Genomic DNA, 13705 nt, shown 5'->3' with positions numbered 1-13705 from the left:
CCTGAGAACACGTCAAAGCCAAACCTCTGCCAAGCCAGGAAATGCAAGTGAGATACCATCCCACAGACTCTTCTCCCGGAGGCCGCACGGGATGAAAGCACCTTGTTTATGTACAATGTAAGTAACTGTATGTTTCAACACAAGCATTAAAACTTAATGCTGAGGCAGGCAGAATGTTATTTTTCCATCAGCCACATCCAAAAGTATGCTGAAGGGTAATACTTGGGAAATGGCAGGGATCGGTGAGTAGGTGAACTGGTGAAGCCTGGATCACAGCGGGTCTGTGCCTGATTACTACTGATTATGATATCTGAGAAGGCCTGGCCTTTCCCACAGCCCATCCCTGTGCTGGGTCCTGATTCCAATGAAACTTTCAGGAACTTCAATGTTGAGATCTTTAACTTAACAGATCCTCAGACTACCACCAGATATGGTTGGAAACAGCTCAGAAGGCTAATTGTCCTCAATATTGTACCTTTGGTGTTATTCTCAAAATAAAGCAAATCTAAAATACCATATCACATCTTAAGGTAAGAACAGACTGCAGCAAACCAGGAGCTGCCCAGTGATGCTGTCCAATGAAGCAGTAGCCAATGATCTTAGGAAATGTCAGATCACTTTTCCTGGTTCACTGTTGCAAGTGCTTATTTATGCCTACAAGAAGGATGAAAAATATTCTCGGGAATCTAGAGATGACAGGTGTAGGCTGAGAAATTCATACAGAAAAAGAGGAGAGGCTCAACTTCCATTATTCATTCAGTTCCCTTTGTGAACACAGCCTAATTTCAGGAAGTAGCTGTGACTTTTCCTGTGACATCTTGTGTGATTTACTTTAGGACTCAATAAAGGAGAAAACTGTTCTTAATGTTCTGTCAGCTTCATTGTTTCCTTTGAGGGTAGTCAAGAGCAAAAACAGTAGATCAGACTTAGACCAGTAAAAGATAAGTATTTGTTCTTGAAGTGCATAATGACTTTCATTTATTATGAGAGGTAGGAGGATTATAATATTTTAAAGTATTAATTTTCTTGCACTGCAGTGCCTGAGTTTGTAAAATCCATGGTCTTCTCTTTTTATTACCAAACTGATTTGTTTAAGCACAAGCATTCTTCTAGGAGGGATGTCTTTGGGGAAGAGTATCTCCTTTTAGGGATTCCTTGCCAATCCTGGAGTTTAGTATCCCAAATAACCTTTGCCACTTGCACCCTTTTTGCCTTGTGGTTACTTGTGCTCAGATTCACGCAGGTTCTCAGACTGCACCAGAGAAGTGGCAGAGTTGCTCATCTCTGTCCCTTTGTCCTATTTTTTTCTTTTGCAAACTCTTGTTCCATTTACTGATCTATGTTACCCAGAATTCTGCATATCATGTCAATAAATGGGACATCTATAACCTCTATATTTAATATGGGCTCTAAATAAGGTAAAAGGGTGTTTCTACTTACATACAGACCTTCTAGACAGTTTGGCATGGAATAGTCAGATAGCTTTCCAATCAGAAGACTGATACAGTAAGTCAGTCTTAAATGCCAGGGATGTTTCTTCAAACTAGAATTTCTTCATGTTCACTGAAATTTTTGATTTTTGAAAGATGGTTACTATTTTTTTCTGCTAGACAGAATAGCCACCTTTGTGCATTGTTTATTCTGTTCATACAGACCCTGCACAGATAAATGCATGCGCTTCATGTACGTACAAGAACAGCATCTGCTTGAATGATTTACCTGACCAACAGTGGTATGCTCAGACTATAAAATTGTTTCAGACTCATAAAAAACCTGTGCTCTCTCAAGTATCATACTGGATTCTAAGCCAGACATCTTTTAAACAGAAAGAAAAGCCAAACTCTACTGGGTTCTTACCAGCCTTTCCAAATCATTAGGATAAATAAGTTAAAGGTGTTACAGATCAGAGAAAAAAACATGGACTATTGCAGACAGGAAAATTTCAGTCTCACTTTGTCTTTTCTGTATTAGGTCGGAAGGTAGATTTGAAATGCATGCAGAAAGGAGGTTGGGAGGAACATTTTTGTCCACCCAGGAGGAAGATGCAGTCTTTCAAAGCAGTGGTGTAACAGGGAAACCACCATAAGTGTGGTCTGTTAATGAGTTGTTTTGAAAAATGATGCATAAAGATGGGATATAAAAACAGGTTTGTCCAAATTTCTACCCCTCTGGACTGCTGCTCTCTCTCTCTCAGGACCTTCTGAGAATCCACAGCAAAGTGCAGCATATTTCCAAAGGCAGGGAAACATGACAGACAGCCCCAGAGTGGCCGGAGGAAAAGGTCCAGCCTGCAGAAGAGTGTCTGTCTCTCTGAGCATCAGACAGGAGAAATGCAGTTTCACAGGAATACATCAAGTGCCTTCACCAACTTCAGAAGAACTCAGTGTTCTTCTGAGGTGTTTTTTTCCACCCCCTGGTTTGTTGGGTTTTTTTTTCCTTGAGGTCCTCTGTATCTGTAACCTGTAACTCTGTATCGGTTTCCAGGTCTCCCTTGGCACCACAGGTACCATTTGTAAGTCTGCTCCTAAGCCCAAAGCAAGCATGACATTCAACCTGTAATTTGTACTGTCTGCAGTCACAGCCTCTCTAATCCAGGCATACACTCCTATATGGGTAAAATTGCATAAGGCATCCAGGAAGGAAAGATTAGTAAGAGATTCCACAAGGAAGCCCCAGGCCTTTCCAATCACTTCTGCAGTGGTATCTGCAAATGCAAAACAAGGATAACTTAACCTCTCTAAATCAGTACTTGTTCAGTACCATCGATACCTTAGTACACTGAGATAAGTATCACCTGAAGTTTTCCCATTTCCCAAAAATTTTCATACCTTCTCCTCGCCATCATTCTATACAGATCAGCTCCCCTTCCTCCCATTGTCATTCAAAGGTCTTTTTAAGATGTTAGAGAAACACTCCTGGTTAATACCTCAAACTAGTCTGCAATGAAGCAAGTAGTTTGCTTTTTATGCCAGCATCTATTAGCCTAGAATGTTCTCGTTCCTGATACTGGGGGTTTTTAACCTCATACTCTTTAGCAGTCTCTCATTGCCTGCTCTTTATTCTTTTGTTCTTCAATGGAATTATGGTGTATTTTAGCTGTGATCTCTTCTTGTGTTCTCTGCCCCATTCTATGAGTACATTTTTCTCCCATCAGCCTTTTAACATGGCTGCGCAATTCCCCCAGTTCCTCCAGGTTTTCTAAGGTCCAAAATCTGATGAAAAGTCAATGGCAGAAGTGATAGTGGCTTCCTCATGAATCTTGTCAACTGGAATATTATTGTGCAGCCACGTTGTGCAACTGGGCTTTCAGACTCACTTTGAACTACTCTGAAACCTCAAGCTGTTCAGGAACATTGGTTCCAAATTGCCCCATCAATCTTCCTTTCTGAATCACTCTGGAATGTGACTAAAAGCTACTTTCTAGACCTAAAAATTGCAGTCATGTCAGTTTTAGATTATTCTTTAATTATATCCATTGCTTGCTGAGTATCTGTGTGGCAAGAATCCTGTGTAATAATTACATTGTGTGACCCAGAATATCAGGAATACTCTTGCAGGCCATGGTTGGACAGGTACTTCTTGAGTGACATTGATACTATGGAGATATTTTTCCTTTTCTAATCATGAAAAAAGGAAAATATTTGTGTCCAGTTTTAGCTCATTTAATTTCCATTGTGGGCAGAGAAAAGGACCTCTAATAGCACAAGAAGGAATCGTGCTTTGGCACGAATCCTCAACTGTTGAGGTTCCCCAGTCAAATTGTAGGTGCACACTGACACCTTCTGGAAGTGTGTAATGACTTACTGAGCAGCTTCCTTAACTCTCAGTTTTTAAGATGTAGAAGCTAATCTTTTTCTGGTCAACATTTTGCCCAGATCTTTGGTACAGGTTCTAGGATGTCATCAGGACATACACTGACAGAACGTTGCTGTGATGGGAGAACTTTTTTTTTTAATCAAACCAAACCTGTAGGGGTTTTTAATGATTCCAAATAATTCAAAGGTTTATGGGCAAAATAGAACTAGAGATGTATGTTAACCTTGTGATTTATAAAGATGTAGCTAGCATTATTTTTTAGTTATTGACATGCATAATGTGAGAGGGTCAGACAGAATACAGTGAGGCATCAGTCTGTCAAACACGGCAAAGGAAACGAATGACATAGTTTCTTCCTGCAGTCGTACTTCAGCAAAGATTTAAATTTTTTGTATGTGTCGTATTGCAATTTGTAATTAGACTCTCTTTGTCCAAGCCACCAGCTTCCTAGGTAGTCTTTCAATCTGCCAGAAACTCTGAGTCACCAAGGATTTTAAGCACATGAGTTGTGCCACAGAACTTTGAGGGCTTACAAACCCCACGGTGCCTGTCAGCTGGACTGGGGCCAGAATGGGTAGCAGAGCCATCACAGAGCTGACTGATGCTCTGAAACCCAGCATTCAGTCCTATTACTGGAAAACATCTCTTTATTTCTAATATTTAATTCCATCTCAAAGTTTATTTCTCTTTAAGCTTCTTCCTTAGAAGAAACAAAGATGGGATATGTAGGAGCGGAAAAGAAACAGGGTTGTCAGTGGTGACAGCAGAGGCTAATTTCCAGACTTCCTGAGACTTCAGAATACAGATTGACTGATATAAATATTGAAGCTGAGAGTTTTGGCAGAACATACATCTGGAATTGGCCAACTCTGAGAAAGTGCATCACCCTAGAAAATAACCTTACAGTGCTGAAATAATTAGCAAAGTACTAAGCAGAGCCATCAATAGCAAAGAATTCTAGCTGCACTGAGATCTAAGCCAAGGCTCATGATAATTCTTCAAGCATTAGTCCTAACATAATGCAATCACAGGTTTTGGCATAAGACCCTGAAGAACCTTAATCCTCCAGCAAAAGGCTAAGAGGAACCCTATGCACTGCGTATGTGCTGCTGCACAGTTCCATTTTGACAGTGTGAATGATGTGGCATTGGGAGGAACTTCCCAGTGTGACTTTCACACTTGGGCTTACACAAAATAAATTCTACTGACAAATTAACACATTGCTATTGATGCTGATGAAAAATCAAGTACAAACAGCCATCCCTACATGTGGGACAAGTTGGTTAATGCTCTGTGGACCTGTGCAGTTCTATGATTAGTTTTACGTATTTGAAGACTCCAATTTATTCTGCCTTCCCTCAACATTGAACCTACATCTTCTATTGGAAACCAATTACTAATAGATCCATTAAGAAAAACTACTTGTATCTGTAAGAAACTGATGTTGAAAGTATAGAAATATCTAAAAGTTCAGCAGTGCTGTTTCCCATAATATCACTGGCATTATGTTCACTTCAAAATATGGTTACTTAAAATGCGTGTTTTAAAAATACATACTTATTTTCCTTTCAAGTTTTTATTAAGGAATAAGATAAAGCAAATGCTAGAATACTGCTGGTATATTAAAAAAATTGAACTTCAACTAAAGTCCCTGGAAACTCATTTTACTTCTGAAAAGATCTCCTCTCCCAGAAAAGCCTATCAGTCTTCAAAGTGATTTGTAACAAGTGCACTTTCATGTGAATGAAAATAGTCAAAAATGGCTTATTACTTTCTGTTTGAATTGCTCCCTAATTCACTATGAATCAGCTCCATTCAATGGTCTAGAAACTCTCTATTTAACAATTGAAGTGAGCAGGAAACACTAAAATAGACTAGTAGTACCTGTAAGCTACTCTACCTCTCCTGGGGCAAGGAGCAGAAGTTCAGGTATGAGGCCCAGCAATGTGTCCTAACACCTTAAAGCAAGCCAGGTCCCAAAAGAGCTAATATATGCATTTTCAGCCATTGAAGTGTGACTGAAAGAATGTTGGAATATTATGTTATTAAAATACAGATACTCTATTACCTTTCTTATAACCTGTTCTTAACGTTTTCAATGAGAACAAAATAACAAATGTGCCATACAATTTTTTGGTAATAATAACAATGACAGGTTTCTTCATTCCCACAAAGGCAAAATTATGAAAGCACATTAACTAGACATGTCTCCAGAAAGAGAGAGGCCGGAGTCTAAGAAATGTACAAAGGGACAACATTAAACAGCAAGGGTGCCCTATTCCTTTCTGGTGCAGAATAAAAAAAAAAAAAAAACAAACAACCATGGCATGATGGATAGATTTCACTTCTAAAAGTTCATCAATAACTTACGCAGACTTAATGCAAAATGTTCAGGAAGGTCTAGTAAAAGGATTTTTTTTTCTAATGCCTTATATACTAGTAGCTAATATCAATATTGAAATTGAGCCCTGAATTAATGTTTACCTTGTATATTACAAACAAAGGGGCCACTATATAGCATAATTTTATTAAATGTAAACTGTTTTCCATACATGTTTTTTGAAACAGAAGCAAGACCCAGGCCCAATACTCCCATGCCTAACTAGATTGTCAGGATGTTCATATTTGACTTTTCTGTCCTAGTGAAGTTGAATTAACCTGTACAAAGTAGGGCAGTGGTGGGGACTAAGAGCAAGGTCACCAACAAGCTACTCTGATGACAGAGGGAATTTTCTTTCACAGATGAGAAAAGTGTGCTCAGATTCCTTTTAGGCAAAGGGGTTCAATATGAGTCTTTCAGCTCTTAAAGTCCCTCAACTTTAAACCCCATTTCAATGAAGTCCAAGCACTTGCAGTTCTGTCTTAAGCATCTGGACATCAGCCTGCATCCATTATTCAGGGAGAAGGTGGTGCTTATTTTACCAATTTGGAGAGGACTTTAGGCCTCCAAGCCTCTCAGCTGTTTTGGAATGTAGGTGGTTGTGTACATATGCAGTGATGCAGATGTACCTACCTGCAGAGCTAGATAGATTTATCTGCAAACACCAAGCACTGGAAGACACTCAGCTTAGGTGGCTTTGTTTGTCTAATACCATTCATGCTGGGGAGCATGAGTACCATCTTTTTTACACAATATGATGCACTATCACTGTCCATCATTGATGTTGAAAAAATAGCTGTCTTTAAGATAAGGTATTAGTTGATCATGACCCTCCTGACAGAAATGCAAAGGATGGAGCAAGACCATACCTTCCAAAGGGGTTACACTATGCCAGCATTTTAAATCTGAGCTTGTTATGTGAACTTAAACTTGAACATGCGAAGATTTAGAAGGTGACCTGGGTCCATAGTCTGGAGAGGGCTTAGGGGAATCACATCCACTCACTGGACAGAAATGACTGCCCTTCCTGACAGAGTGACTAGGAGCTGGATTCAAAAGCCAGTGGTGTTAACAGGTGTTGTGATCTTGGTCTTAGAACCACCTTGGTACACTTGCTGAGACTTTCTTCCCTTTTCTCTGCCAAGGACTGAGGCAGTATCACTTGATCCTAATTGTCAAGCCTAGAATACCTCCATAGTCCTGCCTGAGCCTTGACAGTTGCAATTTGGCACAAAAGCCTATTTAACATCCCAGTTGTGTGCTTTGTGCCATGACCAAAAGGGCAGAGATCTGCAGATGGGCTCCTTGCCGCTGGGCAGGAGAGCTACTAAGTGGGGGTGTGGGGTAGGAATCAGCCTCTCTATTTTTTCCACTCTCCTGGAAACATTGTCCAGCTTCCATCCGGTCCACCTCCCTGAAGAGACCTAGGGGAACTCTGCTGCTAGGCAACAGCAAGCTTTCCTTATGTGCAGGAATGGCAGCTTTCCTCACGGGTCTCAGCTTTAATGAGCACTTTCCCCTGGCACAAATGGCACCACAGCACCTTCTCCTATTGCAGCAGCAATAGCTTTGGTCTTCAAGGGCAGTGCCACCTCTGTGGGAAGGGCTTTCTTCACACTGTGCAGATTTAAACTCCTCTCTGTCTTCTTGATGTCAAAAGAATGGCTGTAGGCCAGAAATGGGGAAGATGTTTCAGGAAGGGATGGGTTCTGATGAGAAGATGGAGCCCTGAAGAGAAACAGGTGAAAATCGTGGCTAGGGGAAACAGAGGCAGAGCCCGAAAGGCAGTGATTTCTGTCTATTCCTATTCCGGGCTCATGCTCTGGTAAGGTGGCTTCCTCTCTCTAGGACAATGGCACTCGGCAAGGAAGGGGAAGGCCGTGCCGCGCTGCCGCTTGCAGAGCGGAGCTGGCTGCGCTCGCGGCCGCCCCCGAGCCGCGGCGGGGCCGTTTCAGGACCCTGGACAGGGCAGGGCGGCACCTCCCGCCGAGCGCGGCCGGATTTGTGCCCGGGGCTTTGCTGGGTGTGCTCTTTGCGTGTACCGTGTAAGCGGCCAGCCTCGTCCCCCTGCTCCTCTGGCACCAGGGCCGGCCCTGAACCCCAGCGGGGCACTTGGCTCGGTACAAGAAGTCTCCTTCAGTTCTCACCCTAAAGGGCCGCCTTAGAAAAGTTAAAAACGCAGAGCATGCTCGCGGAGGGGGAGGGAGCAGCCCCGAGCACTCGGGGACAGACTGGTGAGGGTTCCAGTCTGCCACCCCTCAGGTTAGCTGTGCGGCGGAGGGGCTTCGCTCGGGGCTGGGCTATGCAGGGCGCCCGCCTGCTCCCCCCTCCCCGGTAATGCTTATTTTGTGTTTTTCTCTCTCTCTCTCTCTCCCCGCCCCGCACCCCGGCTCCCGCACCTCCCCCGCACGCCGCAGCCTCCGAGGCCTGCCGGGCCCCTCGCCCCGCTGTCAGCTCTGCTCTCCAGCCCCTTCCTGCGGCCGCAGCTCCCCGCCCGCCGGCCCTGCCCGCGCTTCGTCTCGGCGCCCCGTCGAGACGCCCCGGGGCCCCGCTTCGGCCCCGCGGGCTTAGCGGCGCTGCTGGCCGGTAGCGGGGCGGCCGCCCGCTGCCCGCTCGCCGCCCTGCTGCGGGGCCGCTGGGCTGAGCCGCCGGCCCCAGCCCCGCCGCCGCCCAGCCGCCTCCCCCCGGAGCGCCGGAGATGCCCGGCGTGCCACGGAGCCGCGTCGCCGCAGCCCCGCGCTGCCCCCGAGCCGCCCGGCGCTGTGAGTACCGCTCGTGGGGCCGCGTCCGCCCTTTCCTCCTCCTCCCCCACCTCCCCGCACCGGGGAAGCCGCTGTCCGCCCACGTGCCCTCAGCCGGCAGCGGCGTGGGAGCCGGGGGCGCTGGGTGAGCTCCCACGGTGAGAGCCCCGGGCTCCTCAGGCAATGCCCGCTGCTCCCCACCTGCCACCCCCATCGCTCCCCGGGTCCGCTGGCTCCAGCAAGGCGGTCCTGCGGCCGCCGTGCTCCGCACCCGGTACGCAGGCGGGAAGGGAGCAGCCCCGACGGCAGGGCTGCCCGCCAGGTCTCCCGGGAACCGGGAGCCCGGCTCCGGGAACGCGCAGGGCGTTCATGCACCAGATCAGTCGAGGTTTCACGGGAAGACCGTGTAGCTCTGCCCGGGGACGGCGGTGACAGAAGCCAGCCCCAGCCGCCCCGTTAACCCATGTCCCACCGACGGGCGCGCTGCGCCCTCCCGGCAAACGGCGTCTGGGACTGCACGGGGGGCCGCGGTGGCGGGACCTTATCGGTGAGATAGTCCCCAAAGCGTGGTGGTGCTGCGCAGGGCGCTGCCGCGAGAGCCGCCCCGGAGGAGCGGAGCGAGGGCCGAGCTCGGCGGGGCCGGGCACCCGCCTTCCCCGGGGCCGCGCCGGGCGGCCGCCGCAGCCGCCAGTAACATCGTGCCCTGCTGAAACGGGAGAACGAGACAGAGAGAGCCCGGCGGCGGCGAGCTGTGCGCTGCAGGCGGACAGGAGGCAGCTGGGGGAGGAGGGAAGATGTATCCCTGCAGTTACTTAAAATGCAGACGTGCTCCAATCCCGGGTTTATAAGCACGGCTCTCATTTAAGGCTTCCATGAACATTAAAGCACCAGTACCGAGCCCCGCGGCGGCACCGCCGCCTCCTCTGGCCCTTCCCACCCCCTCCCCCGAGCGCAGACACGCTCGCACGCCGGTTGCTCCGGCATCCCTCCCTGCGGCGCCGGCCCCATGGCTCCCCCCGCGCCCTCCCCATCCCGCCGCCGCGGTGCGGGCGCTGCGGCGGCTAGTCCCGTTGCGAACCGCCCCTGAGCCGCAGCGGCCCCCGGTGCTCGCCTCGCGGGGGGCGGCCCGGCGGCAGCCCTCCCCGTCGTGCCGGGAGGGGGGCGGGGAGCGCGGGCTGCCGGCCTCGCTCCCCCCCGGCTCCGGACACCGCGAGCGAAGCCCACCCGCGTCCGCGGCTGGCACCGTGACACGAGCCCGCGAGGGCCGGGCGCATGCGCGGGGCTGGCAAGCCGCCGTCCCCGGGCGCCCAGCCCGCCTCTACCGGAGGGGAAGCGGGCGAGGACTCACGGCGGGGCCCCGCCGCCGACCCCGTAAGTACCGCTCGGTCCCGCCCGGCGGCCGCCGCGCACTGCGGCCCCGCACCCCGGGCTCGTCGCTGGCAGTCGCGACCTCCGCGCCGCGGTGGGGCCGCCCCGGGTGTAGCGGGACGGGACGGGACGAGCGGCGCTGCCAGCGGACCCCGCGGTCGGGACGGGTGAGCGGCCGCGGCCGCCCTGCCCGGGAGGAGCCGGAGGGACCCGGCGCGAAAGGCGCTTCCCCCGGTCTCCCGGAGTGCCGTGAGCCGCCAGCCGGGAGCGCCCAGTGCCGGGGCTCGCACCGCCCCGTCCCTCCCCGCGGGCTCCCGGCGCCGCTCCCAGCGCGGCCCCAGCGCAGGGCCCAGCCGGCAGCCGGCTGCCCCGGCACCGAGGGCAGGCACCCGCCCCCGCGGGCTCAGACCCGCCGCCGCGCCCCGGGGCCGCGCCGTGCCCCGCGCTGCCCCCCTCGCCCCAGCGCGGGTGCCGGCCCCGCTCCCGCCGTGCGCCCGGGGCCTCTTCGTCTCTCCCCGAGTGCTGCTGGAGACCCCATCCCCCCTACCCCTCCGCGACGGGAGTCCCGCGGCGCGCCCGCTCTCGGGGCCCTCGGCCCCCTGCAACGTTAGACACGAGTAGCAGCAAGGCAGCGCTTCCATGTACTCTTTCGGTATCAGCCTGCCACATCACCCATCCCCAGGTGCGAGAAAGAGCTCTTCCTGAGCTCTGCCTTTAGTTAACGTCAGCAGGTACGAAAAAACATGTAATGGAAAGTGGACACAACTGCAGAAAGTGAAATAAGATTATCCTTGTGTGTGCCAGTAAGAATTGCAGTAATTTAATACGTGTGAATTACTTGATGTAACCATTCCGTTATTTCACTTTTGCTGTTGAAAAACGTAAGATCAAAACTTTTCATATGGTGTCAGCAGTATGACATAATGGCGAGGAGTTGCCTGGTACCTCTGTACCTGTTGCGCAAACAGAACATCAGCATTAGATCCAGCACTTCGCAGAGCTGTGTACTGCGGCACCGGTTACGCCAAGGGTCTGCTACAGAACCAAAAACCAGTAACCATTAGTTCAATTCAATGAAGCACCGAAATCACTATCAGCTGAGTACTAGTTGTGGTCAGGTTAAAATAAGGAATGTCTTTTCAAACTAAGAGCATGTTGAAGCCAAATGAATGTAAAACTAGCACTAGGTTTTGTAAAATATTTTAAGATGAGAGAGCAGTTACCTTATTTCCCCTTCACTTACTTATCTACTCGACCATTAATACTTATTTTGATGTCTTTACTCTGGGTCCCAAATGGTTAATCGTGGAAGCATCACCTTGGCTATTACACACCTCTGTCCCTTGAAGAGCGGCGCACATTTTTTGGAGTGAGTGGTGATGCTTGAGGGGCTCAGCTTAAAGTACCAGGAAGGAATCTGCACAGTGTAAGGTTTCTGTGTCTCTTGGAACCCAGGTCACAAGTTGATGAACCTGAGGCATAGGCAACTACCAATACTTAGTTGCTTATAAAAAATCATCCCATCTTTCATCACTAGGAAATGTTATCCCAAGGAGGCAGCAGGTCTTCGCAATAGCGCAGAGATCTCACATTCAGGAGCAAGACTAGTCTTAGCTAGAAGCTCGTGATTCTTAACTTTCTGTTTATAGGCTTGTTTCAAAATTGTCATAGCCAGGTGAAGCGAAGAAGTCCAGAAAGCGTTGTGACCAAAATGACGGTCCGTTAAGCCAAATTCTGACTTTACTTCAGCTTTAAATTGACTTTGGTAATACTCCTCCCAGCTGACATGGCGCCATTTGGCACCACAGCTGAACTTGAGGCAGAGGGTAGCTACCGCGGTGCCTACCCTACCAAAGCAGCCAGATGCCAGTGTAGTACAATCCAAAGTGAATCGCGACAATCGGAATCAATAGGAAACGGTATGTGAATCACTGTTTAATGCACTCCAGCATGAGTCATCCCAATTCAAACCAGCTTTCAGACCAGTACAATGTCAGTCAGCTCCGCACACAGTTCGATATGAGTCAGATCTCAGCACCGAGTACAATATGAAATGAGTCACAGACTAATACAGCGCCATGTGACTCCAGTACCCAGTGTGAGTTGTCAGTTCTGTGTGCTATGAGTCACTTCATAGTACAGTAAAATGGGCTTTTTGGAGACCATTCATAATTAAGCACAATGCAACCAAGCGCCAGTAGGAGATGATGGGAGTGAGCAGAGTAATCTGCTATGTGCACCAGTTTCACTGTTTGCATAGTAAAGAGGTTTGTAAAATATTGGGATGAATGGATTTTTTTTTTTTTTTTTTAAGCCAGCTGCATAAAAATACCTAGAAGCAAATATTTCCTCTAACATTAAAGCTAGCCAAAGCAGAGCTGAAGCAGCCGTAAAACTCCCAGCACTGGAGAAGCCTGGGGTTTTGTTTGTTTGTTTTTGCTTCTGAGAGAGCTGATCAGCCAGTGTGAACTGACATACATCCAGCGAGGCTGACTCCAGCTGCCACGGAAGACGAGGCAAGGGATGCCGACAGGCTGTGCTGTGCTGTGCAGAGGAGGATTTGACACTGATTTAACTTAATTGCAGTTTGCAATGACCTGGTTTGTGAAGGGACTCAGCATGGAATGAAGTTACATCCATACTGGCATTCGTACTGCTCCACTGTCACAGTACCCACATAAACAGCAGGACTGCAGTAACAGGTTGCTTTTGTTGCTTTTTCAATGCAACCAGTAAAAAAAAAATATCTCTTGCCTTTCCCATATTACAGGAGAAATAATGACAGAGAGTGACCCTGCTAATTGCACGTTAGAGTAACGTTTGCAGTGAAGTCTCTTGTGGTAAAATCCAAAGGAATTACTTTACAGTACTACCAGAGGAGATATAGAGCATCCTTCTAAAAAGAAACACACAAAAATCCCACTGAAACCCCAAGTAACTATGTTTCTTAACAAGAAAGTCAGATTTTACTCAGAGAAAGACTTCAGTGTGGGAAGTTTTTTGCAGACAGCGGGTTGGTCTGGCAGCCAAATAGTGCAGCACTGAATAGCAAAGAAAAAGGAGCAGAAGACATCTAAGCCCTTGGTAGAAAAACACCTCAGTTACAGGTGACATGATGGAGGCACCGTTACCTGGAACTATGTGGGTGTGATACACTTTCAGCCGTTCCTTTTGAAATGTAAAGCAATGCTTTAATCTGGATAGATGAACCCAGCTCCTCTGAGCTGCTGCTCCTCTGGAAAAATAAATAAAACAGGTAAAGGCACTCAATTTCTGCACATTTTACATAAAAGCATCCCAGAATTTTTTTTTAAACTCATGGAAGGATACTTTCTCTTGCAATTTCATCTACTTAGGCTTTTGACAGACTCAGACGCGGCAGTGACATAAGAAGCTGCTT

At 48.4% G+C, this 13705-nt stretch overlaps 1 protein-coding gene across 3 annotated transcripts in view; it reads left to right on the top strand.

Annotated features, from left to right (window-relative positions):
- The window catches only part of RGS20 (regulator of G protein signaling 20), a 45343-nt gene that overhangs the window by 13902 nt on the left and 17736 nt on the right, over positions 1–13705 (top strand). Inside the window, exon 3 of one of the 3 annotated variants that reach the window (XM_056330925.1) lies at positions 8614–8958. The exons of 1 other annotated variant lie outside the window; for it this stretch is intronic. In XM_056330925.1, the coding sequence (XP_056186900.1) occupies positions 8614–8958 (345 nt within the window). Of the gene's footprint in view, positions 1–8613; positions 8959–9697; positions 10309–13705 lie in introns of those variants that run through there. One more of the 3 variants, XM_056330927.1, reaches the window with a different exon arrangement.

This window comes from Falco biarmicus, chromosome 3 (genome assembly GCF_023638135.1).
Source record: "Falco biarmicus isolate bFalBia1 chromosome 3, bFalBia1.pri, whole genome shotgun sequence".
Classification (NCBI taxonomy): Eukaryota; Metazoa; Chordata; class Aves; order Falconiformes; family Falconidae; genus Falco; species Falco biarmicus.
Note: the sequence above shows the minus strand (reverse complement) of the source record. Positions and strands in the feature narration are given on the sequence as shown.